Here is a 27,124-nt window from a genome sequence, read left to right as displayed (position 1 = left end):
ACCCCAGTGCTCATTCCTGCCCATGGCAGGGGGTCGGACGCGATCTGTCTAGGTCCCTTCCGACTCATTGCTTCTATGATTCCTGGTAAGACCCACGGGCCTGAGAGCTCTTCCACTGTCTCTGCTGTCTAAAAGGGGGAGGGGGGGAGAGTAGTGATGTCACTAAAAATGTCTGCTACAAGAGTGGAGAAAGCCCTCTGATCAGTTATAAAGTATAGTCGGGGGTTGTAAAGTTGTCACCAAGCTTCTCTGTTACTTCATACCCTATGCTGGTCGCTTCTATTGCCATCTCCTTGTCACCCCACAGCACAGAGGCATAACTGGCCAGTTCTGCACACATTGTAGGAGCAGTAGCTAGAGCAGGGGTGGGCAACCCCCCGCACACATGCCGAACATGGCACACAAGGCCATTTTCCTTGACACGCATTGGGGCTGGGGCCAGGGCAGGGAGGCAGTAGCTGGCTGCAGCCGGCCCCAGTGCTGGGTAGCTGCTGCCAGCCGGGAGCCTGGGCTGCTCCCAGCAGGTGGCTGGGAGACCGCAAGCCCTGCTGGGAGCAGCCCGGGCACCATAGCTGGCAGCAGCTACCCCAGAGCCGTGGCCAGCTGCAGCCAGCAAGCTACAAACATCTACTACCTCCCCGCCTCAGCCCCAATGGACACAGTGCCAGGACCTGCTACGTTCCTGGAGCCCAGGACCAGGGCTGGAGCCAGGGTGGGAGGGCAGCAGCTGCTTGTAGCCTCCTGGCTGCAGCCAGCCCAGGCTCTGGGTAGCTGCTGATCACCATGGAGCATGGGCTGCTCCCAGCAGATGGCTGGGAGGATGGAAGCCCTGCTGCAAGCTCCATGGCTATCAGCAGCTCCACAGAACCTGGAACAGCTGCAAACAGCTGCTGCCACCCAGACCTGGCCCTGGGCTCCAGGGAGGCAGCAGAGCCAGGAGCACAGGATGTGTGATGCGGAGCGGCAGCACACAGAGGGGCCACACAGGGAAGCTGCCTGCTGCTGCAAGCTCTGTGCTACCAGGTCACAGTTTCCCTGTCTGCACGGGGGAAGCGTGGGCAGCACGTAGGGTTGTGCCGCTCACTGCTGCCCCCGCCTGCAGGGGAAGTGTGGCCAGGGCAGCAGGGAGCTCTGAGTGGTAAGCAGTTTCCTGCACCCCGCACTGTGCCATGCTGCGCCAGGTTCCAACGCTGGTCTGCAGAAGCGGCAGTGAGGGCAGCACAGTGGGGAGCATCGTAGGTATCTGCTGCCTCCCCGGAGCCCGCGCCCAGGCCCAGGGCTGGGAGGCAGCTGCAGCCAGGGCTGGGGTGGGGAGGCAGCAGCTGTTTGCAGCTGGCCCAGATTCTGGGTAGCTCTTGATAGCCACAGAGTCTGGGCTGGGGGGCAGGGGCTTCTGGTGCGGGGAAAGGGGCATGAGCAGGACTGGGGGGCAAGGGGTACAAGTAGGGCATCCTGCCATGCACCTCCTGCCCTCGTTTTGTTTTTCTGGCATTCCAGCACCTTCCAAAGTGGGCATTGTGGGGTTTTTTGGCACTCCAGCTGAAAAATGTTGCTAGAGGTTTGCTGCTGCAAGAGGAACATGTCACCACTTTTTTTTTTGCCACTGACACAGGTGTCGAATAATCACTTAAACACCAATTTTTGGCAACAAAAAATGGGTGAGACACTTCCCTCCACAGCACCCCATTTCTAGCAACTTTTGCCCCTGCACTTTGCACCACTGCCACCCACGCACCATGAACACCATCACTTCTGTACTGTCTTCCTTCTTACTGGAGCAGCAGCCAAAGCGGCTTGCAGGGAAAATGAAAGGTGTGGGGGAGGGGGCAGGGGACAGAAGAGTGAGGTGTCCCCTTGGGTGCAATCCAGAAGTGGTGACAACCTCAGGGCTGCTAAGAAAATAGACACAAAGGTCTCTGTGGGGAGCAGGGGCATTGTTTCCCTTCACCAACAGGTATTGCTGGCACCTGTCACTGCTATTTCCCAGTCTCTCCTTTCTGACCAGGAGCTTCTCAGAGGGTCCTCTGAAAAGTTCCATCACGGTTTCTCACCCATGTCCCATTCTTCAAAAGGGACATTACCAGGCTAGGAGGCCAGGTGCATGAGAGGGGAGTTAGCACATGGCTTTGATTCACTGTACATTTCAAATATTATACTAACCAAATTGTTCTTTGTAATGCTGCAGGAAAAAATATTTAAAACCTTTTTTCTGCCAAATAACAGTATTGTCATCATTAGCATCATAATGCATGATCTTTCATTTACAGCAGGCTTTTTAAACGATGATTCAAATCCACCAGGTCTTACTTAGGCAAAGCTCCCGTTGATATCCCTCAAAGACCCCAAAATCAGCTGCCAACTTTTACCTGGCTGAAACTGCTGAATTCCAGTTTCCATCCAAAGCAATAAATCCCTCCCCGAAACACAGACTCTGAAACCTTTCGCTGAATCAGAAGTGAGTGGGTAGTGGTATGGATGATGCATGAGGCAGAACAAAACACTCCTAGCTCACTTAAAACATTACTGGCTCCACATCTTAAATACATGGGGAATATGAGTTAGTATAGGCAGACATACCAGATAACAGGAACTGTTTCCTTGTAGGCTGCCTTTTATCTCTTCGAAAAGAATCTCGGATCAAACAAAGTTAATATGCAAAATGTATCAAGTGACACCTCAGCTCTTTAATGGATAGGGGCTGCAGCACTTACTTCTGAGTGGAATTGTCCAACATAGCAACCTTGACCACATTTGACAGTTTAACTTTTGATATGGATTGAGATTAAACCAAGTACATCTTCAAAAAAATAAACTGAGTCCAAACTAAAAGCTAAAGTACCATGCCAGGAAAGCTCCTTACGCCTGTATTTTCAAGTGCTCCACTGACTAGGGATGTTTTCCTGAGGTCAGGCCTAAATCACTGAATGAAGTTTTATGCTGTGTGTGGAAGAAATCAAACTTCGCGTTGTGGTTGAATCAGAACTGACAGAGCCAGCTTTTCTTTATTGAGGGCTATACTGTGATCACAGGGAGAATTCGACACAGCAAGGGAATCACTCACTTGTCTGTTCAAAGGAATCCTCCCCCTCCCTCAGTTTCTAAGCATTTTTATACTTAAGACAGATAAAGAGAAAAAAATACAACCTTGAAGAAACTAAAACAAACTTACTTCTGTGCACAGAGTAATAATGCAGGAATTTTTAAAATCTCAAAACATATAACTGAAATAAGCAGTATCAGCACTTCTGGTCTCTGTCTGTTTTTTTCTAGTCAGAGAGGCCAAAGCCTGACTAAATTCACTTCAACATCTGCATTATGCAGGAATTCAGACCAAAGACACACAATGGTTCCTCTGGCCTTAAAATCTGTGCATTCTATGAAAATGTCTGTATCAGCCACTCTTAGGAGTTGCTTGACATCTGTCAGCCATGGGCACTCATTAGACAGGACAGGACAGAAGCTGTGTTCAGGCCAGTAACTTTTCTGAAAGAAATCCCTACTATCCATTTGCTTGTTTTCATTGAGTACAATTAGCATCTCACATTACAATTTTATAAACAGTAAAAGAATCATTTATCTTGCTGAATGAACCACTGTTACCCCCCAATTGATGTGATTGTGGGTGCAAACAGCGTGGAAGCAACAACCCCAGAAGTTGTAATGTTAAAATTCCTCAAAGATGTCCTCAAAATTGATTATATCCACTGCATAAAAACAACACCCATGTCTACTTAGTTACTCCTGATCCCACTGCTAACTCCAGCATTTCAGTTACTCACTGGTAATTAGTAGGGGAGCGGGGGTGCACAAGTGAAATTTTCATCAGGAGCTGGATGAGTAAGTAAAACAGCCATAAAAGCATGGGATACAACAGGGCATAATGAGATGGATAGCAAGAGAGTGTTTCTTGGTGCTATTATTCTCTAAACAGCTCAAGGTCAAGGTCAAGACCTAGCACATGTTCTTGGGCACTGCTTTTTTTGGAATTTTGTGCTAAAAGCCTTGTGAACTCTTGGCTGGGAAAAAAATAGAAATAGTAGCAAAGAGAACAGGTAGCCTGCAATAAAATGGCAGCCAATTACCTCAGTATTAGTCTCTGATGTGTTTTTTGGTTTTTGGGGGGGGGGGCAGTTCTAAAAAATTTCTAATTTTATTAATAGAGAGCCCAAAAGAAGTACAAATCTAAAGGTAGTCTTTATGTTCCCAAGACACTTTCTGCTGGTTTTTTTCATCCTGTCACAGCAGGGATTGAAATGCAGAACTGATCCTGCAGTCAGAGCTACATCAGCAAACCTATATGCCTGTGCAGAGCTCTGCTGAGTTCCCATGGGATTGCACCTCAACAGAGGCATAGCTGACAGTGTCTGTGCCCTGGGCCAGGAGGGACTAGCCACTGCTGTTGAGGGAAGGTGTCTGTCAGCACCTCCAGCATCTACAAGGTTAACATGGTAGCTGCCACTGATTCACATGCTAATCAGTGATGCAGAAGACTTACTTTGCAAGTAAAAAAGAAGATATAGGGGCAGGTGAGAAAGTTAACTTCCTAGCTACTGTTCACACCAGTACCGCACCCCCACCCCCAAGCAGGACTCCTGGCCTATGGTTCCATTGTGGGATCTCCTTTATCACCCAGGGCTCATGCCCCAATTGCTCACCCATAGTTACACATCTTGGCCTGGAGGTCCAAATCTAGGATGGATTAAAATGTGGGCCTAATTCTTTAATGAGAGTACATGCAGAATCAAGGAAATGAAGTTAGCCTGAACTTTCTAGTGAGAGTTTTCTCAGTGCATAACTACCCATTTGAATGCAGTAGATCTAAAACTACTAGAGTTGATAGAAACCAAGTACTTTCTGTAACTCAGCTCTAACCACTCCCTTCTTTCTTTTCTTGAAGCTGAAAAGTAGTAATTGTATCCTGTTGGCCATGCCACAGAAACTGCAGAGGAAATGTTCCCTTCTTCATATCAGTGTCAATTTCTGGCAGTTCTATAAATAGTTCTAAGTTTCCAGTTATATACTGTGCTTCCATGCTGCAGAGCTTGCAGGTTTGTTCTACAGTTTATATGGATTGTTTGTTTTACATCTGGTTTTGAATTTTTATGGGGCAGGGGTGTCAAATTCACTTGGGGCTCCAGGCCGGATCTGGACTGTAGGGTTCCTCTTGGGCCAGGTCCAGTCCAGGGCATGAGGGGAGCCTCCATGGCCACCACAGCAACAGTGATGGGGGTCCAGAGGCAGCAAGGGATCTGGGGGCGGGGGTCGAGTGGAGGCAGTGAATCTGGGGAAAGGGTCCTGGGGCAGCAGTGACCCAAGCTCATCACCAGAAGGGGCAGAGGGCCCCAAATTTTGTGGCAGGCAATGCCCCACTCACAGCTTCTTGTGGTCTCCTAGATAAGCCAGATACAGTGGCTCTGCAGGCTAGATTTGGCCCATGAGCCTTATGCTTGACACCCTGTGATAGAGTTAATTATTTGTAATAAAAGAATATGTATCTGTAAACAGAATGAATATCCTTCAAAAGCCTTTCATTCTTGGATTCTTGTGTTGCATCTGGTCTTCACTAATCACACAGCTAACAATGAGCAATAAATAAATTCACTTCAAATAAATAATTACCCTGTCTGAGTCAAAAGTTAGTCACAATGATGCCCTTCACTGTTTGAAGTTCCAATGGAGCCATGCTTCTTACACATTTTAATTCAAGTTAAAGATATAGTAAATAATGCCAGCTATTTTTTTTCCTGCACATAGTTGCTAATAATGTACTAACAAAGTCTCGGCAGCAAGTGGGTGAACTGGACTTCAGTCATTCAATAGGAAGCCCAAAGATGTGTGACTACTCAATGATTCATAAAGGTTTGGGAGAAGGGGTTGGCAGTCTGCTCCATTTTTTGCCTACTAAAAGCACTCAGTAGGAAATCAAAAAAATTAGATTTTTTTATATCAGACAGGACCATGTGTGACCTTCTTCTCCAGATCCTTCATTAATTTTTGTTGTTGTTGCAGACTTTGAAATGTAAGAAGTTAATTAAAAGCTATTACTCTCGATTTGTGTTATGCATGTATTGAAAGGCTATCTAACAGAGGTGGCCATATTTGCCCCACACAAGTGACAGCAGGGTGAGGAGAGACGAGTCAAGTTGGGTCAGAAAATTTCAGGTATATCTGCTGCTAACACATCTGCAAGGTAACACATTTCCTCCCATTAGGTATGTCTACATGACATGCTGACTGCACAGTTGTTACTGTACACTTATTTAGTACTTGCATACCCAAATACTAAATGACTGTGCAGTAACCAGCATTACTGTACAGTAGCATCCCTGCACGGCTTCCTAGTGATGCTGACTGCACAGTAACTTGTTACCATTGCTCAGTAGCATTCCATCACAGTTCGTGCCACACAGTACTACTGTGCAGTAGTAATGAGCTACTGAACAGTAAAGATCTCATATAGATGTGGCCACTGAATCCAAACCAGCCTTTGAAGAAGAGTTTAGCCTAAATCAATGCTTTCCTTTAGTTCAGCAGCCACTCTGAGTGAGACCTGGAGGCTGTGTAATGTCTGTCATGTATTACAGGCGGTCATTTCAGGCACTCTCTGAATGCAAGAGGATTTCCTCAGCTAAAGGTGGAAGATAAGGCATAGAGAAGGAAAACAGAAAATAAGTATTTTGAAGCCAAACATATATAGGAAAGTATCAGATTGTATTTTAAAAGTGCTGACAGGACCATTTTCAAGGAATTCAATGTGTATGTGCTCACACGCACATGCGTGCATGCTACGGAGGGTATTTGTGCAGGGAGAGAAAGAAAAAGGTATGCTTCCAAAGATGCAGTGATTTGGGAGCTGAAGGATGCAAACAGAAATGTTGTCTGTAGCTGATCTGATGTATGCATTTTGTAGCTCATGGACAACTGGAGGACAGCCTCTGTACTGTGGCTATGTGGGCAATTCCAGGAAAAAGAAACAAGCTAGGTGCATTTGAGAGAGCGGAAATAAATCCATTATAATAGATTTATATTGGATGGATAGCTCATTGTGATGCCATGCCATAGCACAGTATTGGGGTATGACTCCATTAGCTAGGAATGAACCAACAGTGTGCGCAAAACTGTGATAGTTATGATGTTAATGACATCTCTCTGGATACAGGATTCAAACTCCACTAACCTGTGAATCAGAAACCAGTTGATTGCTCTGTGTCTCGTGTTCTTCACAGCTTCTTGGGCAATGAGTATATACTTGTGTTGTGACATACAAAAATAACAATTAATTGTCTTTGTACATCACCTTGCATGCTGAGGGTATGGTTATAGTTAGTTTCAAAATGCTTTTATAATATCGTTAAATTTTTCTGATGCAAATAGTTTGCCAGTATTCAGATTCTTGTAGGTTGTTTCCATTAGGGAAGGAGTTGATGATGGAGACAGGAATCTGGTTTGCATATAAGAGATTCCTCCAAAGAAAGGTCTTGATGTCCTGTTACCCCGAATACAGCAGGAGGGAAGCAGCAAAATTCATTTTCTGTCTTCACATTTCCAAGCATTCTGCTCATAAGTGCTCTCTCAGCTTTTTTTCAGGGGTGTGCTACAAGTACTTCTCTGGCTAGCTTTAGATCTCTCTTGCTTTGCTTCCATCTCTGTGTGCTATTCTTCTCACACATAGCTCTATCCTCCCATGGCTCTTCATTGCATCACACAGAAAACATCTCAGACAGCACGACTGACCTCCTACCTCAGTCCTGAAGCTGACCTTTATTTTGGGCAGCTGTGGTTTTAGCTATATATCCATATTTTAGCTACATATCTGTATTTTGGCTGTTTTTTGTAAGTATCTTAGTAGGCCAGCTGAGGAACATTGGTTCTACTCTACAGCAGTCGCAGCTGTACTTAACAAAATCCCACATGCCTCTGTCTGAATGCATTTTTTCAGTTTGTAAATTGTGTTAAGAAGCTGCTACAGGTGTTTCCTCACCAGCTTGCATGACAAAACCATGTCAAAATCCAATGTCATTTGTTAGCTTCACTTTTGAACCTTTAGGTTTGAACAGTTTGTCTTGCAATCCCAATTCTATAAAAAATTATTTGTTTTGTATTTAGCCGAATCTGTTTTGATTAATTACTTTGGAGATGGTTTCAGAGAAGAAAGCCAATAATGTTCCAAAATGCAGAGCACTGCACTCAGGGAAGGGTGGCAGAATACAGAAAGGAGTCTTTCACCTTGAGGACACTGGTATGAATCCAACTCAGTTTCAGACTGACCAAAAATCATTACTGTCTGATGGCTCTTCTCAGTGCCCTGTGGTTTTAGTTCACAGATGACCATCATAGAAACCACTGGCACAATTAGTTCTTCTTTACTTCTGCAGGCTCACCTTTCAGAGCTTGGGTTGAGTCCCAGGCTTGAGATCCTGCTGTTTTGATTGGTGGAGCCCACCCACCAATCAGGAGGCAGCAGGAGAAATTAAAGTCACGGTGCAGGAGAAGAGCTCCCCCAGACCTGATTAAAGACTGTAAACTGTCAGGTCCAGAAGACTTCAGGGGTGGAGCCCTGCAATATATAAAAGAGGCTGCATGCCCAGCACAAGGGGCAGATGCAGTGAGGGACTCAAGAAGAGTGGAGCCAAGAAAAGCTGGGTTGTTTTCCCTTAGCAGGCAACAGGCCCAAGGCTCCTGAAGCTGCCACTGGAGGACCAGCCTTGGGAATGGTGCAAGATTGCTCGGGCTGTTGATGGCGCACAGGGACGGTGTGCGGAGACCCGGCCCTGGGATCAGTGTGAGACTGCTCTGGCCCATCATGGTGCACAGTTTGGTGCACGGAGCCCAGGCTTTGGGAGCCACAAGTGGGCGGCTTGAGCCTACAACCCCAGCAGGGCATTGGGGCTCACAGTGAGGTGGCTCAGGCCTCATCTCCCAGCAAGCAGCCAGGTCTCACGGTGCGCAGGGTGGTGCACAGGCCCGAGCCTTGGGAGCCAGGGAGCAGTGGAGGCTGCTTGGGTTAGCCACCTGGCGTGAGGACAGCTGCTCGGAGCCTGAAGGGCAGTGCTATAGAGCCCTCAGTGCCAAGCCAGGGCATGGGGAGATGATAGTGCTGCAGCGTGAGGCTCAGCACCCAGGAGCCAGCAGCAGTAGGGCAGCAGCTGAGAGGAGCTGAGCCCTTGGTGCTCAGAGCAGGGCACAGGGTGGAGAGAGGCCTGGATAGGTGCTCTGACCACTGCCACCTGAGGAAGCGTGAGTCATTGGGCCCTGGGTCCCACAGGAGAAACATTTGGGGCAGGCAAACCCAGAGAAGGGGCTGGGTGAGCAGCCCCTCCCCACTCCCACCTAGTCAAGGCCCTAAGGGGAGGGGCCTCTGGTGCTTCTTGGACACCCTCCCCCACAGGGGACCCCATTGAAAGGAGGACTATCTCCTGCCATTGTTCAGGAACTATATTAAGGAAATAGATGTTAAGATTGTTCATGTTTGTGCCTTATATCTTGCAATTGAAATGTTGTATTGTGATGTTGCAAATAGTGTTATTTAGGGTTTGACCTTGGTTATTGGTTAATATTCACTGTGTAAATATATGTATATGATATTTAGTTTTATGTTTACGTATATTATAACTCAATAAATTGTATATAGTTAAGAACTTTGGGCTTGGGCTAACTCTATAGAGGAAAGAGGGATCTGCTTGAAATTCTGGGATCCCTCTCACAGCATCCCCTCCTGCCTACCCATCCCATCCTATTAAGAATAGGGCACACCCTTGGGTGTACCTGGGTTACACTTGGAAATCCTTTGCAGAAATCCCAGGGACTGGATGAGTACAGAAAAATGAATTACTTTGTCCCTTTTGGTAGTGGTTCTTCTAGACTGGCACTGAGGCTAAGCTGTGCAAGGAAGCTTACAAGAAACTATTTCTGTTTCTGCAATCCCTCTTCTTCTGAAGATAAATAGAGCACTTCATTTTCCAGGACTATCACTCTGGCACCTATTTTCGAGTTCAGTGTTGAGGAAAATCAAGTCCTTTAAAAGACTGTGTAAGTGTAAAAAAATTAGGATAATGAAAAACATAGCAGCAACAACCAAAAAGCCCAACCCTCAACTGAAATAATAGGAACATAGTCCCAATCCAGAGAAGAAATAACAACACATTATTGGCAACATTTAGATACCACAAAAACACATGAAAATCCTGTTTTTATATAAGCCCACTAAACCCTTCTGGAAGAAGGAAAGGCAGGTGAGCCTGTTTCTATGTTCGGATACTCTCCTTCCCCCTTCAGGGCTGTCATGTAAAATGCTAGCGATCCTGGAAGATATTACCTGAGATCGTGCCAACCACAGTGTAAGCACCTAACAGTGGAAATTCTGTCATGAGGGGGTAGGGCTTGGAGTAATGGAAGGCCCCAGCACTGCTTGTCTTCCCTCTTGACTGAATGCAAGCTGTCAGTGGCCCAAAAGTTTGTTTCAGCCAAAGCTAGCGTGGCCATTGGATATACTGAGTCAGCACATTATCTGGGTTGCTTCTATCAGTAGAGCTCTGTGAAACCCTGACTGCAAATTCATTTAGCATCTATCCTCTGTGTGGTGTGATGGTAGGAAAGCAGCCATTTTTATTACCCTTCAGCAGGGTTGACATTACACTTTTGACTTTTGGGAGGATCTGCAAAAAAAATTGGGCTGCCCATCACAATGCCCTAATAAAATCAGAGACCGCCCTGGTTATGATTTTCAAATCTTACATGGGGGCTTTCATCACTTATGGGGGGGGCTTAGCCCCCCTGAGCTCCCCCACAATTTGAACCCTGCCTTTCAGTTGGAACTCATCCTTGTGACAGTCAGGGTTAATTTGATCTCATCCTCCCAATCATTCCTGAAAATGTCTCTCATGTGCTAAAAACAGGGTGATTTATTTTTTTTACTCATGCACAGACAATGAGAGGCGTGGACAATGGGAAGGTGTTCCATTTAAATATGCGGGGTAGCAAAGCTGCCCCAAGGCACAGTCAAAATGCCTCTTTAGGTCAGTAATCGAGAAGTTACTGAAAAAGAAGATTAGTTTATATATAATATGGAATGCTTCTGTTATGTTTAGAAATTGAAATAGGAGACAATATAAAGAACAAAATCAACAGACTTTCACAACTATAGCGTGTTATCCCCTACACTGACCATTCTATCCTTACTTCCCTATATGAATGCAACACCCAAATTTAAGGTTCATCGGATAAGTACAGAAGTTCAAAAAACCCAAGGCAAAATTGATTCAGTCTTCTCATTTTTTTCTAAGCTGCCTCAGTTGAATTGATTACAAAGTAAAGCAATGGTCAGTGTTTGGGTGGTCAAGACAGGCAGAAGCCTGTATTGGCCCAGGCCAGGAGCCTGTGGTCACTTGCATGCACCACCCCGCACGGCCACTCTACCTAACACTGCTGAACCCAGTTCAGGGGCAGCCCAGGCCTGATTGGCAGCTGGGTTCTTCAGGGTGCAGGGGCAAGCCCCCACTGGGGGTCTTTTCATGCCCTGACCCAGCTTGAAGCCAAGCTGGGATGACCCCAGCCCTGCCCCTTCCCCTGCCTCTTGGAGATGGATGACCGGGGAAGGCAGAGTGGTGGGAATGCACCTCCCAGGCCGCCCAGCACAGGCCCCCTAGCTAGTGTCTGTCTGGCGTGGGGTCGGGGGAAGTACCTACTGGGGTTGCCCCCTTACAGCTTGAGCTAGGTTGGGATCACCCTAGCCCTGCTCCTTCCCCAGCCATCTGCCTCTGAGAAGGGCAAGAGGGGGGAACGCAACCTCCACCACTGGCCTGGTGCTGGCCCTAACAGCTGGGATCTACCTGGCATAGGGGAAAAGCACCCACCAGTAGGCTTTTCAGCTTCCCACAGCTTGGAGCCAGGCTGGGCTTGCCCCAGCCCCACCATCTCAGCTACATGCTCAAAGGCAGATGGCTGGGGAAGGAGCAGAGCTGGGGTAATCCCAGCCCAGCTCGAGCTCCAGGGAGTGTGAAAAGCCCCCCAGTGGGTATTTACCCCCATCCCATGCTGGAAAGACCTCAGCTGAGGGAGTGCATTTCCCTCCCTTCCTGCCCCGCCTCTCGGAGGTGGACAGCTGAGGAGGTGGTGGGGCTGAGTCAATCCCAGCATGGCTCCAAACTGCTGTGGGGGGGGGCCCAAAAGCTTCCTGATGGGGGCTTCCCCTGTTGTAGACCCTGGCTGGAGGAGCAAGTATCCGGCAGGATCAGGGAGGGGTGTATTCCTCCCAACCTAGGACATGGAGGCTGGGGAGAGGGTGGGGCTGAGCTGCTCCCAGACTGGCTGGCATGACTACAATGAGGGGAACAAAAAGCCGCCACCCCAGGGGCTTTTCTTCTCCTTGCTGTACAGCCTGGAACTAGGGAATTCTATGGGTTTGTTCCCCTGCCCCCCCACCTGCTAGGCTGACAGGCCCAGGCAGGAAGCAGGCTAGGGAGCAGAGACTTTGATGCCTCAGCTGTGACTGCTGGGGACAGTGCCAGCCCTGTTGCGCTGGAGGAGACAGCACAGCCCAGGGCTGTAAAGCATTCTGGGATATTGGGGGACTGAGAATTAATTTGAATTAGGAGGGTATCTGAGACGGAAGTTCCTTAAACCAGTTTAATCTAAATCAGTTAAGATACTACATCCAACCAGGTTTATCTTAAACTGGTTTGGGCCATTTTGAAAGATGTTTATGTGTGCTGAACTTCTATTCTGTTACAGTTAAATCAGTTTCCAATCACTTAAAACAGTTTATGTTTAACTTCTGTCTCTAGCCATAAAAATAAAAGCCTATTAAGGCTGCCTGGCAAGAGCTATGATCAAATACTAATATAATCTATTCCTGACTAGCATGCAGGGAAATATTTCAGATGAAGAGTTTATTTACTGAAAGTGGTAGTTTGGGGTCGTCTGAAGGTATTGGTGCCAAATTTAACAGATTGTTTCAGCTGAAACAAGGGGGAAATTTTTTTTGTAAATTTGAAATGTTCCTCTTGTCATTTATCTCTCTGTCATTTTCAAAACAAAGCATTTTGATTTTTCATCTCAAGTTAATGTTGAAAATGAATTTAACTTTTTTTTAAAGAAAAGGGTAAAAATCATCTAAAATATAACATTTCATTTTGGGATCTAAACATTTTTTCAGCATTTAATTTTTATGCTGAAACAATATTACTATCAGATTGACTCAAAACTTTTTTTTCTGTCCATCATACCCAGGGGCGACATGTAGGGGGTGCACAGGGGTGCATGTGCACACCCTGAGAGCACCGGTGCACCCCCTGTTCAGCTGCGCTCCCTGTTTAACCGGTGGGCAGGGGGGCAGTCAGGAGCACCACTACCCCCTGGTGAGCACCAGCTGGGGAGCAGGGTTGCCAGCAAAAGCGGCCGCGCTTCTTCCGGAAGTGGCCACAAGAGTTCCCAAAGCGGTGCGGCCGCTTTTACGGTGAGTGAAATTGACCACGTGATTGGCCACTGGGGGACCCCCCCCTCAACACCCTCCTGGCCAGCGGGATTGGCCCCCAGGGGACCCTGCCCCCTGGTCACTGACTGGTGTCAGGGGGGCATGTGGTCTCCCTGATTCAAGAGGCACCAGACACCCATGATCACACCAAAAAAATCAATTATTCCGATTGATCAACTCCTGACCTGCAGCACCTCTGCCATTATAATCTTGGACTTGTCTTAAGTACACAATGTTAACAAACTATATAATTTTCTTTCTTAACAAAGGGTGAAGTCTGGACACTCAAATTCATTCTCAGCTGCAAACTAAGGAGGATTTGAAACCCAGTTCTCTGGAGGTGAAAGGCAGGTGTAATGGACAACTGTTCAGTCACTGCCCAGATGTTTAGTTCTTTTGGGGAATAAGGAACTAAGTTAAAAATACCTTTCTAGAGATGACATAGACATGACTTTGTGCAGCAATAGTATGATCCAAAGGAAAAATCACAAAGCTTTTTGGAGTCAGCAGTCACCACCACCCAGAACACTGATATCAGACAGAGAGGCCAGAAACAATTCTAGCATCCTAGCGTAAACATGCAGCCAGCTTCCTTTAGTGCAGAGTAAGTGGTGAATATTTTTCCCTTTTCTATGGCCCGTGCTGAATTCCACAGGAGACTGGTGATTTTGCCATTGTTGTGGGTGCAGGAAACTTGTTGCCTTGAGCATAGGCTAGTATGGAGATGTCCTATCTTGTCAGGCAATAAGGAACACAAACCAAAGGGCTTATTGCAGAGAGTGTCCAATCTCATACAGCTATAACAAGATCAAGGGCTGAATTTCTCATGATAGCAGTGGGAGGTGGGGTACTGGATTTAAATGGCTAAGATGCCTTTTAAACCCTATTTGCATTATAATAAAAATATTTGTTGTAACATCTCCATTAGTCAGCCTGAAGTAATATAAATTATACAATAGATGTGATACTTCATTCAACAGCATTGCATATATCCATTCTAAAAGAACATGTTAGTAGACAAACTGTTACTTAGGAAGCCAGAAAGTGATATAAATCCTTGTTACTGTCAGAAAGCAAAGGGCCTAACCCTGTAGTCACTGAAGTCAATGGCACGATTCCAGTTGACTTAAATGGTGTTATGCTGAGGCCTTTTTTGAGCCATATGAAGGTTTAAACAAAGACTTTCAGATTAAATCAAAAGCCAGAATAAGGTCTTACATTAATTAAATTACTATGACATTAATTAAATTATAATGCGTTATTTGGCTGTTTCTGAATTTGAATTTTTTTAAACTTTAACTGTAGAGCTGGTTCCCAAGTTTTACTACACTCTCTCTCTCTCTCTCTTCCCCCCCCTTCCCAAAGTTTGCCATTTTTTATTCCAATCGTTAAATATATCCAAGGCTATAAAAATAACTCTAAAAATAAATTAATTTGGGGGCTCAAAAGAAAATTAGGAAATATTTCATAAAAATGAAGCAGGTGTGAAAAAAAGGAAAACTTTAGATCCCCAGTTTTGGTTTCGTTTTCCAGGGGAAGGGTAATGTGCACATACATTGGAGATTTCAGGTTTTCTTATTTCTCACGTGGATTTCACTTTGTATCAGATGTTTCATGATTACCTGTTCATTATTTATTTTTATTTTTGTGCTTTATCTTCATAAGTATGTATTTATAAATATTAAATATATGTTTGTGTCATAACCGTAGAAATTTTCTAAAAACCACAGAGATCCCAACCCTCCAAACACTTGTACAAGAACTTTACTTCAGTGGGCTTATTCACATACCTGGAGCAGTGGTTCTCAACCAGAGTGCTGCAGCACCCTGAGATGCCATCAGATCCTTTGAAGGTACTATCAAGTGTGAGGAGATAAGCAGACAGTCTCAGGCTTGTTCCTGCCTGACTGATCCACCACCCCAATGCCTAGCCCCTCTGTAAGGTGGTAAGCGCTGGAATATATTAATTTTTTTAATCGGATGCCACTCAATTCACAAAAATTATGGAGGGGTGCCTGCAGTCCAATGAGGAGTGCTTGGAGTCTGAAAGCTTGAGAACCAATGGCCCAGAGTTAAGCACTTGCATGAGTGTTAGCTAGGCCAAGAATTGTTCCTTACAAATCAAAAATAGTAAATAAGAAGTTGGTAGTATCTCATTAAACAGTTTGTGAGCCCACTAATATATGTAGGCATCTACTGTTCCATATATATATAACTACTGTTTTGCATACTACACAGACACACATGCATATATCCATCCATCACTAGATGAAATGGCCTGGTTATATGGCTGTTCTGTCTGTTTTTTTTTTAAATAAAGAATAAAGTGAGCACCACTAGAAAGCTTCCAAATTATTTCAAGGGATACTATCTGCTGTTTTTCATTTAAATTAAAACTGTCAGATGGCTACATTTTCTTAATAATCTGACCTTTTAAATTAAAAGGCATTCTTGAAGGATTGTTTAAAGGACATTTTACACAAGAACCCCCTGCTGAAATTCTCCACTCTCCTATGTTTCAGCAGTTGTTTGAAAATCAGGCCTGGTGCTGCTTAATGATTGTTGCATGCCCTGGAAAGGAGCAGAAGTGCCATGCTCTTAATTATGCTCATTATGAAACTTACCATCTGAATATGCATTGCACATTTGTGAATGCTGGCAATTAGAGATGGGTAGGGAGTTTTTTAGCACTGAAATCCCTGCCTTGAATCATGGGTAGAGTGGACTTGAAACAAGGGCACCCATGTACCTGGTGAGTGTTCCGACCAGCAGGCCCTAAGGTATTCTGAGGCAGAATTTATCGTTAGATTTATATCATGTATGTATTGGAGAGAGAGAGAGAGAATGAAAAGGACATTGTTTAAGCACTCATCTTGGAGTTGGGATGCGATGCCTAAATTCCAGTCTCTGCCCCAGTAAAGTAGAACATCTTAGACAGAAGTTTGTGGGCCCTCCCACCTCAGAATACCCAATATCATGGAAGTCAAAATATTCTCTGGAGGGACAGGAAATGTTGGTCCAGTTCCCTTGAGGAGGAACCCACCTTCCAAATTAGTGTTGTAACCATGAAGCCAGTGGACGGGTTGGGGGGAGAACACCAGCAGGTTTCCACATATAATTGTTGTTTTTCTTCGCTTTTCTTGCAGGTGACCAATGCAAACCATTTCATGTTGAAAGAAACTGAATTTTTCAGTTTTCTTTTTCAGAAAAAACATCAAAAGTTTAATTTTTTCAGATTTTCTGTTTGTTTTGTAGCCACACTAACAAAATCAATTTTTTGCACAGCCCTAGTGGTATGACACCATCTGAAATTAAATTGACACCTAGTAGTCAAAATATGTATTGCAGCCTTAACACATCATTCCTAAAGTGCACACTCCTTTTTTCCTCCCTAACTCCTGAGCCCTCTCTTCCTCAGGCAATAAAGAAATGCAGCTACTGTTTTCCCTCTGCTCTTACTTAGGAATGCTGCTTAGGTATATCAATAATGTCAATGCAATGAATGAGAGAGTTAGATTCCATTCATCAGGTTTGAATGAGTTCTGACTTCTTCAAACTTTTTCTCTAAATTCAGATATAGATGAGTGCTCATTTGAAAGGACCTGTGATCACACCTGCGTCAACTACCCAGGAAGTTTTGAATGTCTCTGTCACAAAGGCTACACGTTGTATGGAATGACACATTGTGGAGGTTTGGAGACTGAGTTTTACCTCTCTGTTTCTTTGTTTTGTACAATCATGTACTAAGTGATGGTTGTTTACCTTTGCTGAGACTTCAGCACTGAAAATGCCAGATTAAGATTAAATAAACATGGCCAGGTATGAAAAAAATTGCAGAATCTCAAAACTGCCTTAGATATTCTTGGGAGAAAAGTATCTGAAAAAGGATAATCTTTGCTGCATTATGCAAAGGTGCCAAGCTGGACCATGAGCCTGAATTTTGATCTGTGCAGGCCAGTTGCCATGTCTCCATGAAGCCCCACTGAAGTCAAGGAGGCTTTGCACAAACTTCTTCATGTTCACGAGGCAGGCCTTGGGCCCCCAATTGAGACCCCTTTCTATATAATAGACAGTGTGGTCTCTTCCCAAAGAGCTTAAGACCAATGGCCATGATCTTACAAACATGTAACACAGCTGAGTAAAGTTACTCACACACGAGTTTATAGGATCAGGGTCCAAGATGTTCACAAAGCAGTGTCTACTTTCAAAGTATTTTGTAGACATGTGTAGACAACTCTCTAAATTAGGAAAAATCAGTAGTGCTTATCCCTATTTTAGAAACAGGAAGTGGCATATAGTTTATGGGATTTGCCATAATTTGCTTACTTACTTAATAAATTAATTAATTTAAGGTAGTGTTGGAGTGATGTTGTAGCTCTGATGATCCAGGAAAAATTCAAGAGGTGAGGATCTTTGCCTGTGATATACTTTATTAGACCAGCTGTTAATTTAAATTAATTTAAATGATAAATATTTACTTATATTCAGCCACTATTAGGCCTCTGGTGTAGCTGAGTCCCAATTCCAGTGCCAATAAGCTACCTGTATCCCTCTCCCCTGATCTACACAGCTCCTTGTAATTTCGATCAAGTAAGAACGTAGTGGCTTTTAGCCATCTGATTGACAATGTGTATTCCAAGGGCATCCTAAACTATTTGTTTGCCCCACAACATCTACAGGATCAGCTTTCCTATCAGCCTCTACAGGAAGGCAGAATTTCATGTTCATTCTTGAATGTAAGTCTACTGTGCATCTGTAGTAGATCACACTCCATGTCCATTTGCCACTCAGCTGGCTAACACAGTGTGGTCTCCTGTCAGGACATTTAGTAAGCAGTCTGTCTTTTGATTATGCCCCAAATACTGGTCAAAGGAAAACAAAGGTTTGCTTTTTGGGATATATGAGGAGTCTTTAGTCTGAATTGTGTTTTTAACCAATCAGATCAGCATTAGACAAATATTGTGCAAACAAATCAGGTAATAGAAAGTAGTCCATTTTTCTACCTTAAGGCTTTACATGTAAATTATTGTTAGAAAACACTGAAGTCCAAAAGGAATCTTTCCTTTTTTTAACTATAAAACAAATAGGTTTTGTTTGATAAACATAGAATTTGGGTTTTGTCCATAGTACTTTAAAATTATGCAAAGTATAATCTGTAAAAAACTGTAAACAGAAGCATAGGCTGATAACATGAAGTATCTAATTTTAAACCAACAAAAGTAAACTTTATATGTTGCTATTATATGTTGATACATGTCAGTCTAAAGTCAATCTTTTTAGCTCAGTGAAGTTACTGGGAACAGAATCTGTCCCTCATAGTTCTGGCCCTATTTGTGCTCATTTATCATGGTAAATACTGAATGTAAGATTTGTTTCCCATGTGTTAACGGGGAGGTCTCTTAGTGCTAAAGAATAAACAGGGCAACCAAGCATAGTTAGTTCTATCCTAGTTCTAGTTACACATGTAACTCATTCTGAAGTATTTGCCCAGATGTAATCAAGAACAGGGTTTAGTTAATTGTTTCTATCTGAGCTCTGAGTTCCCCTGGCTTTATGGAGTTAACTTTTGACATCCATGCCTGCCTTCTTTTAAAAAGAGAAGCTGGGGTGGATGGAGACAGGATCCTTTGTGTGGAGTGGGGTTTATGCATGTTGTGAATTAAATAGATAACAGAGCTTCCCCTGTGGCTGAGAAGAGACCTGCAAGGAGTTCATCTGCAGAAAGGATCCTGAAGGAAAAGTCTACATTTAAGGGGCAATGATGGAAGCATGATCAGAGCTTGGGAGTATTAAGGATCTAAGCCAGTTTGTGTGTGTGGAGGGGCTGACCCTTGAATTTTTGGAGGCTCCAGAGTTTTGCATTAAACAGATCTTTAAACAATGAGGCAGATCTCACATCCTAGATCCAAATAATTCCATGTTTTTTGGGCAAGGCTGAATCCAAATCCTAAAACCTCATTTGGCTTTTACTTCTGTAATAAGTAGAACCAGATCCCAGATCTAAATCTAACTTCTTCAGATCCTGAGCTTTTTCATCCCACACCTAGCATTAGTTATAATCTATATCAGGAGATGAATGTTATGAGAGCAATGGGTATTGTCCGTGTAGCAGAGAGGATAAATCAAAGTTGAAGGAGAATAGGATATTTCAGAATCTTCAAAAGATCCAGATCAAGTTTGACTCTTAGTGCCATGCTTTAATATGAGACAGAGGACAGTTATGTAATAGAATTTAGCTGTGAGATCATAATATATAACATTTCACCAAAGGTCTTTTGTGAAGCTGTATTCCAAGCAGTATTACAGTATGGCCAATCCCAAACACTTAAAGATCGTGACTTGGGCCCTATCAAAATCATGGCTCTTCTCTGAACCCTTTTCCACTTGAAGTACAAGATCCAAAACTGGATGTGGCATTTTAGCAGTGGTCACACTATAGTGCAGAGTGAATGTAACCTCTATAGTCCTACTTGATGTTCTCCTGTCTATACATCTAGGCATTACATTCACCCTTTTGGATACAGCATCGAACTGGGAGGTCATGCTCAGTTGATTATCCACAATGACCCCTAAGTCCTTTTTCAGTCACTGCTTCCAAGGCCAGTATTCTTTGTTCTTCCCTTTATGACCTTGTGTTTGGTTATATTGAAACGCACATTATTTTCTTGTGCCCAGTTTAAGTAAATGACCCAAGCTGCTTGGTAATAATGACCTGTCATTTTCTTTTATTTGCCATTGGCATGTGTTGTTATTGATTTTAGTTTTGTCCCTCACATCACTGATATAAATGTTAAGGAATTCAAGGCCAAAGAATCCTACAGATACACCCACATGATGATTTCTCTTTTACAGTTACATTAGGCATGTCTACACGAGCACATTTACTGCACATTAGCCCAATTTAAGGCACATTAAGGGTGCACGTCTACACGTGTATTCTTAATGCACCTTAAAAATGATGATTTTAGGCTATTTGAGCCTAAATTTGATACCTGTATAAAGCAGGTATCAAATTTTTATGCACAATTAGCTAAGTCACATCAAGAAACGTTTAGATGTGTGGTGTGTGTCAATGGATAGCCTCTAGGGGTGTGCAAAATGGGCTGTATTCAATCTGGATTCATATCAGGGGGTTTGGGAAAACTGCATCCCAAATTCTTGAAAGCAAAACTCATGTCCACAGGGGCTAGCATGCCTGCAGTTTTGACTCTGCTGTGGCTTAACACACACGTGACATGAGTTTTGCTTCAAGAATTTGGGGTACCATTTCCCCAAACCCCCTGCACCTAACTCCTCAAAACTTGGCAGACTTCATGCTGTCAGAAGGGGCTACCATTCCTGCAGGTTTCATCCAAATCAAGCCAGAAATGACAAAGTTATAGGCTGGTTTGTCCTTCCCCTTTATATCCTATGGGCAAAACATCAAAACTTTCGCCGTTTTAATCCTGTTTCAACGGAACAGCTGTTTCGAATCTAAACAAAATTTGAAACAAAACACTCTTCCATCGAAACACTGGTCGAAATTACCCTTACCACTGATTGCTATTGTCAGCAACAATGTGCAGTAGCTGCAGTAGAGAACAAAACAGTGTGCCTATACTGCTGCTGCCACCACAGCACAGACATCTGGGAAAGGGTTCCATCCTGTTGCCCCTGCTAATTGAGCTCCCGGGGCTAATGTCCAATTTGTCAACCCTAGTTACACTACTGCAGAAGTCTAAATATATTGCATCAACTTTATTACCTTTATCAATCAAATCGATCATTGCATCAAAACAACAAGTGTTGTGTTCTGCCTTTGTATAGTGCCTAGCACAAAGGTTTATGACCTTGGCTCCTAGATGCTACAGAAATACAAATAATTAATTTAAAAAAATGATATTGAGTTAGTTTGACAATGCCTACTTTATACAACCCCCTGTCAGTTGATTACCCTTCTTTTAACACTTCATAAATTAAGTTGCATATCAGCCAGTATATTAATGAAGTCTTATATAAATGCTGATTGAGTAGACTAAACAAGGTATGCTTAATTGTGACCAAATTATCTAATACAACCAAAATTTAAAGCCTTTAACTGGTATATCAGCAACATATTTTTGGTAATTGCCTTGCTTGCCTCTAACAAGATTCCTTCTTCTCATTAGTATTCCTATGACTGGTAGACTAAACAAAGTATGTTCTCTCTACTCAGTTCCTATCAAGTATGTATTTTGTCTGTTAACCGTTATCCATTTCTAAAAACATATATTCTGGGTGATATTATGGATAACTTACGTTTCTAATATGCAAGAATGGATAAATCTCTTGTATATTTGTTCCTTCGAAGTTGTTGGTATTGTTTAATATACATTATGGCCTTGATCCTACTGAGACTCACACATAGGCTTTATATATGTGAGTTAATTTTACAGATTTCAATGTGACTGCTCATAGTGCAAAAATGTAATCATCCACTCGAGTCTTTGCAAAATTAGGAGCTATGTGTGTGTCTATGCACTCTGTGCACTAAAACTGTTTTGTGAGTGTATATGCCTGCGCTGTATATATAATTAAAATGTAAACATTATACATGACATACAATAGACACATATCCTGACTTGTTTCAATACATACTTTCAGATGTTGATGAATGCAGCATCAGCAATGGTAGCTGTGACTATGGGTGCATTAACACAATGGGAAGCTATGAGTGTGTCTGTCCACTTGGAAAGAAGCTACACTGGAATAAAAAGGACTGTGTTGGTAAGTGAGTTCTTTGCAACAGGAAAACTGCGCTATTATTTTTGTGTAGTCACAAAAAGAGTGAAAACTTTGGCACACAAAAAGAGTCACACTAAGAGTGACAACTACCTGCTGTATTTTAATTAACATATTTTTCTGAGCAGGGAGTGTTTAATTGTTCGTGAAACTGGTAAAATCCTTTTTATCTAAATAACTTCTAGCTGACACATTTAGCATCTTATCCTCCACTCCTTTTGCAGTTGGAACACCACTTAGTCCAATTAGGATTCTGACTGAAAACTCTGGTATCACACCCATATTTAAAACAGCATATGCTGATCATAGAGACGGTCTTTGTTTAAAACAGTGATACTTACCCAAGGTGTCACAACACTCTAGCCTGCCTTGAGATCCTTTCAAACATGCTGCAAAGTGCCACGCAACATTAGCACTGTTGGGCATGCAAACATAATTTACAAGACAAACCCAGAAACTTCAAAAAGGAATTCAATTACCATTGAAAACATTCTAAGATTTGGTGGTCTTTCTGAGTTCCTTGCACCAGAAGAATTGCTCTATTATTTTTCTGTAGTGAAAAAACAAGTGAAAAATAAGACCTGGCATGTTCCAAGGAGTGCCTCAAACTGAATGAAGGGTGCTTGAGTCTAAAAAAGTTGACGACCACTGGCTTAAAAGCAGTCTGTCAGCTTTGGTGGTGTCTGTCAGCATCTAGAAGACAAGTGATCACATCATGAAAATAAAGAATGCATTAATTGGCAAATACCAGCAATGGAATAGAAAGAAACATAAGAGATCCTGTAGGAAGTCTCCCGAAAAAAAGGCTGAGCACAAATGTCTGGGAGCACTAACTACGAGATGCTGGCTTAGTCTTTTGGAGATGTTTTGTTTTGATTATTAAAAATCATCAGCCCACAAATCCGTGTCATCTGGCCCACAAAGCTCCCCATGGATCCAAGGAAATTTGTCGGTGGGGAATTGCCACCATTCATCACTGTCAAATTTCCAAGACCCACATGGGTAGAGTGGCCCTGCCTCGGCTGGCCCCAAGAAGAAGGATTAGGCCCCAGCACTGCACAGCTGCATTAGGCCCCACTGCATGCTGGATCAGGCCTGCAGATCAAATTGGCACTGCTTATCCAGCCCATGGACTGAAAGGCTAGGGAAAGACATTACACATAAACTGGTTTAAACTATAACAGAACAGATGTTTAGTGTACATAAACCTGCTTGAAAATGACTGAAACCAGCTTGAAATAAGTCTGATACATTCAACCAGGTTTAACTGATTTGGGTCAAACTCGTTTATGCAATGTCTGTCCCAAATCCCTTGCTGGTTTAAGATAAATCGGACTCCTCCAGCATCCTGGCATGCTCTCTGGGTTGGCCAGGGCTCTCTGCCCCACAGCAGGGCTGGCCCCCCCCTCTGCTTTTTCCCGTGCCCCCCCCCCACTCGCTGCTTAAGCAGAGATCCCTTCCTCATTTCTCCCACAGCCCAGACTGTAGCCAGCATGTGGTCTGCTAGTTAATGCTGTGTAAGGCTTATAGGGCCTTTTGCAGCTACAGGTTTTCCTCGCTTTGTGAGGTTTCTGTATGTGTGAATTCGCTCTTATGTGATGACCCATTTTATACCAAAAATTTGTTATACGTGAGGTAAATTCACTCTTATTCAATCAGTGTGGTGGAAGCCCGCAGTCAGCTGCTTTGTGCGGTGCATTGCAGGAGTGATGCCATAGGCGGAGAAAGAAAAAATTATTTGCGGGGGGCGTTGAGCTGGGTGGTGGTAGCTGGGCCAGGCTGCAGTGGCAGCCCCTGCAGCCCAGCCTGGTCCAGAACCATCAGTGCAGCACTCCAGGAGCTGTGAACCATGGAACCTCCCAGCAGCAATGCCTGTACTTTGCTGCAGCTGCCCCGGGAGCGGCACAACACCACATCAATACAGTTAAGGGGGTCAGTACAGTCAAGGTCTTGGAAGTATCCCTAGTTGTTACATTGTAAAGTGGGTTCCCTTTAAGCAAATTTGAGTTAAGCGCCATTTTCCAGGAACACATGTAAAGCATAAAGTGAGGGAAACCTGTAATCAACAGCTCAGATGATAATGTCTCTGCATTCCTTCCTTTGCAAAAAGCTGTTTAAGCAGAGCTTGTAATAAGCCAGGCTTTGTTTTCTGATGGGTTGTTAAATGCTGATAACAGAACTGATAAATGCCCCCCTCAGCTCTTTGGAGAAGGAAAGGGAGGGCTGCTCTAGCACCTCCCCAGCTTCTAGCCTGAGCCACTGCAGGCATGTGCCTGCATTTCTGGGATGTTTGTCTGGTTACAAAACTGATTTACCCTAGCCAGGTTAGACTAACCTGCAAAGATTGAATTAATTCAGGCTCAGGCTTTTTGAATGTCTGTCCCTAGCCAAATGGTTGGGGACCACTGGTTTAATATATTAAGCATAAGAGGTAGGCATTCCACTTCCAAGCATTCAGTGATCTCAAAAGGTTTGTACCATTTCTGGCTCTTTTGAAATGCCATCATAGTCTTAACTACAGAGACCCAAATGCCTTGTAAGACATTCACAGGAAATGCCTAGGGAGAAGTCACAGGGATTGATAGCTAATGAAAATACTGAAGAACAACCAAGTCATGCTGACATTTCACAGTATCTCACACAAAAGAGACATCATCTGTGGCTTTCAGTCAACTTCACGTGTCATATTGTAAAGAAAGGTGAAGATGCAACACGTTAGAAATCATGTAACCTAAACATACTGTGAGGCAGTAATCTGATTGTCGCTTAATTTTATCCAATTTCTTTCTGTTCTGTGAAGAATATGCAGCATTATTCGAGAGGGGATCTGGTGGCCATTTACAAACTCACCAGGGGGGACCAGTGAGAATTGGGGGAGGCTCTGTTCCCCAGGGCACCACCCAGGGTTACTGGGAATAACGGCTACAAATTGTTAGAGAGAAGGTTCAGGCTGGACATCAGGAGACAATACTTTACAGTTAGGGCTACCAGGCTCTGGAATGGGCTCCCAAGTGAGGTGGTACTCTCTCCTACCTTGGGGGTCTTCAAGAGGAGGTTGAACAGATATTTGGCTGGGGTGATATGACCCTGGCACCCATTCCTACCCAGGGCAGGGGGTCGGACCTGATGATCTGTTTAGGTCCCTTCCAACCCTAAGCACTATGATACTATGATTAGAGCTAAGTACTGTGGGAACTAGAGAGAGAAAACTGTTACAAGATCATCTGCTCTTTTCTCAACTAGCATATGACTGAGTCCTCAGAGACAGGGACGTAAATCACCAACAAAAACTACAGACTTTTGAATCTGGCACATAATTAGATCACCCACGTGATGTATTGTATTCCCCTTCAATCTAGTCAGAATGTTGTTCTCAAAATGAAAAGCATTATTAAAAATATTTTTCTAGTCATGAACTTTCTTTATTTTTTGTAATACCATGTTGAAAGACAAGAAAATAAAGCATCAATTTCTACTGATATTCTCCATTTTATTCAGTGGATGGATATTTTAATGAGTCTTAAAATGAATCTGATCATTTTGCTGATGTCCTTGATCTTTTATCAACATAGTTGGAGGAAACTGTTGTAATCTGTTAGAAAAGCATAAAGAGAAGAAGAATGACCATAGCAGTGATTGTGAATAAACCATGCTAAATAACTCATGAACATTCAAGGTACACAATGCTCTTTTTCTCATTTCGTACTTCTCTAGTCTCCTCAGTTCAGGGATGTCAGGCTTTTTACAAACACTAATTAAGCATCAAAACAGGCCCCTGAGGGAAGTAAGTATGATTATTCCCATATAGGCTATGGGGAATTAAATTAAGTACAGAGACTTGCATATAAATTAATGAAGCCAGGCATATAAAACAGGCATCCATACTCACAGGACCATTTCTGTAACTTAACTTCCCTGTTGAATTGGTCCAACCCAAGCAAAACCCATTCCAACTAGCCATTTTGATTGGCCTGTTTTATCCAGGCCCTGCTTGGATGCCTCCAAAATTTTGATCCTTGTAGACTTTTTTTTCTGGTTGACCCCAAACTTGGCTGGCTGCATTTCATTGGATTCTAATACTGCTGCTTTAAGTGCCCAGTTGCTGCTGTTATAGTTTCATAGTTTCATAGATTTAGGGTCAGAAGGGACCTAGTAGATCTTCTAGCCCGACCCCCCGCCAGGGCGGGAGAACAACAAAACCCCAAAACAAAAACGGGACTCAAATGAGTCCAGCCAGGTAGGCATCCAGCCTCTTCTTAAAGACCCCCAGGGTAGGGGCCAGCACCACTTCCCTTGGAAGTTGGTTCCAGCTCCTAGCCGCCCTAACTGTGAAGTAGTTTTTGCGGATGTCCAATCTATACCTCCTCTCCATCAACTTGTGCCCATTACTCCTTGTTATGCCAGCGGGCGCTAGGGGAAACAGCGTCTCCCCCAAACCCTTCTGGTCCCCCCTAGTGAGTCTATAGACTGTCACCAGGTCCCCCCTCAGCCTTCTCTTGTGGAGGCTGAAGAAAATTTGCTTATCTCGCTCACCCCAAGTCATCTCAGCTGGGATTTGAACCCAGGTCTCCTGCATGGTAGGCAGGAACACTACCACACAGCAGCCACTGAATGTCTTGGTTTATGACACCCTGATATCTGCAAGGTGGAATCAAGCAAGGAGGGAAGCTAAGCCAGTCAATTAGATCTTAAGCCAAAGTAGTCTAATGCAGGGGCGGGCAATTATTTCGGGCGGAAGGCCGCTTACCCAGTTTTAGCAGGCTGTCGAGGGCTGCATGGGTAGCCCTGCCCCTTGACAGGTGCCCCACCCCCGGTCACCATCTTGGGATCAATGTCCCAATGTCTTTGGTCCCAAGACATTGGGACATTGGTCCCATGTCCCAGGGCCAGCAC

At 43.9% G+C, this 27,124-nt stretch overlaps 1 protein-coding gene across 2 annotated transcripts in view; it reads left to right on the top strand.

The window, feature by feature from the left end:
* Positions 1-27,124, top strand: part of SCUBE1 (signal peptide, CUB domain and EGF like domain containing 1) — a 443,267-nt gene that overhangs the window by 349,603 nt on the left and 66,540 nt on the right. For both annotated transcript variants that reach the window (XM_019515739.1, XM_019515738.1), the window contains exons 10-11: positions 17,046-17,162; positions 22,094-22,216. In XM_019515739.1, the coding sequence (XP_019371284.1) occupies positions 17,046-17,162; positions 22,094-22,216 (240 nt within the window). The remainder of the gene's footprint in view (positions 1-17,045; positions 17,163-22,093; positions 22,217-27,124) is intronic.

The sequence above is a fragment of the Gavialis gangeticus genome, unplaced genomic scaffold, assembly GCF_001723915.1.
Source record: "Gavialis gangeticus isolate Ggan-Ray unplaced genomic scaffold, GavGan_comp1, whole genome shotgun sequence".
In the NCBI taxonomy this organism is placed as follows: Eukaryota; Metazoa; Chordata; order Crocodylia; family Gavialidae; genus Gavialis; species Gavialis gangeticus.
The sequence above is the reverse complement of the archived record's forward strand: the minus strand, read 5'-3'. Positions and strand labels throughout refer to the sequence as shown.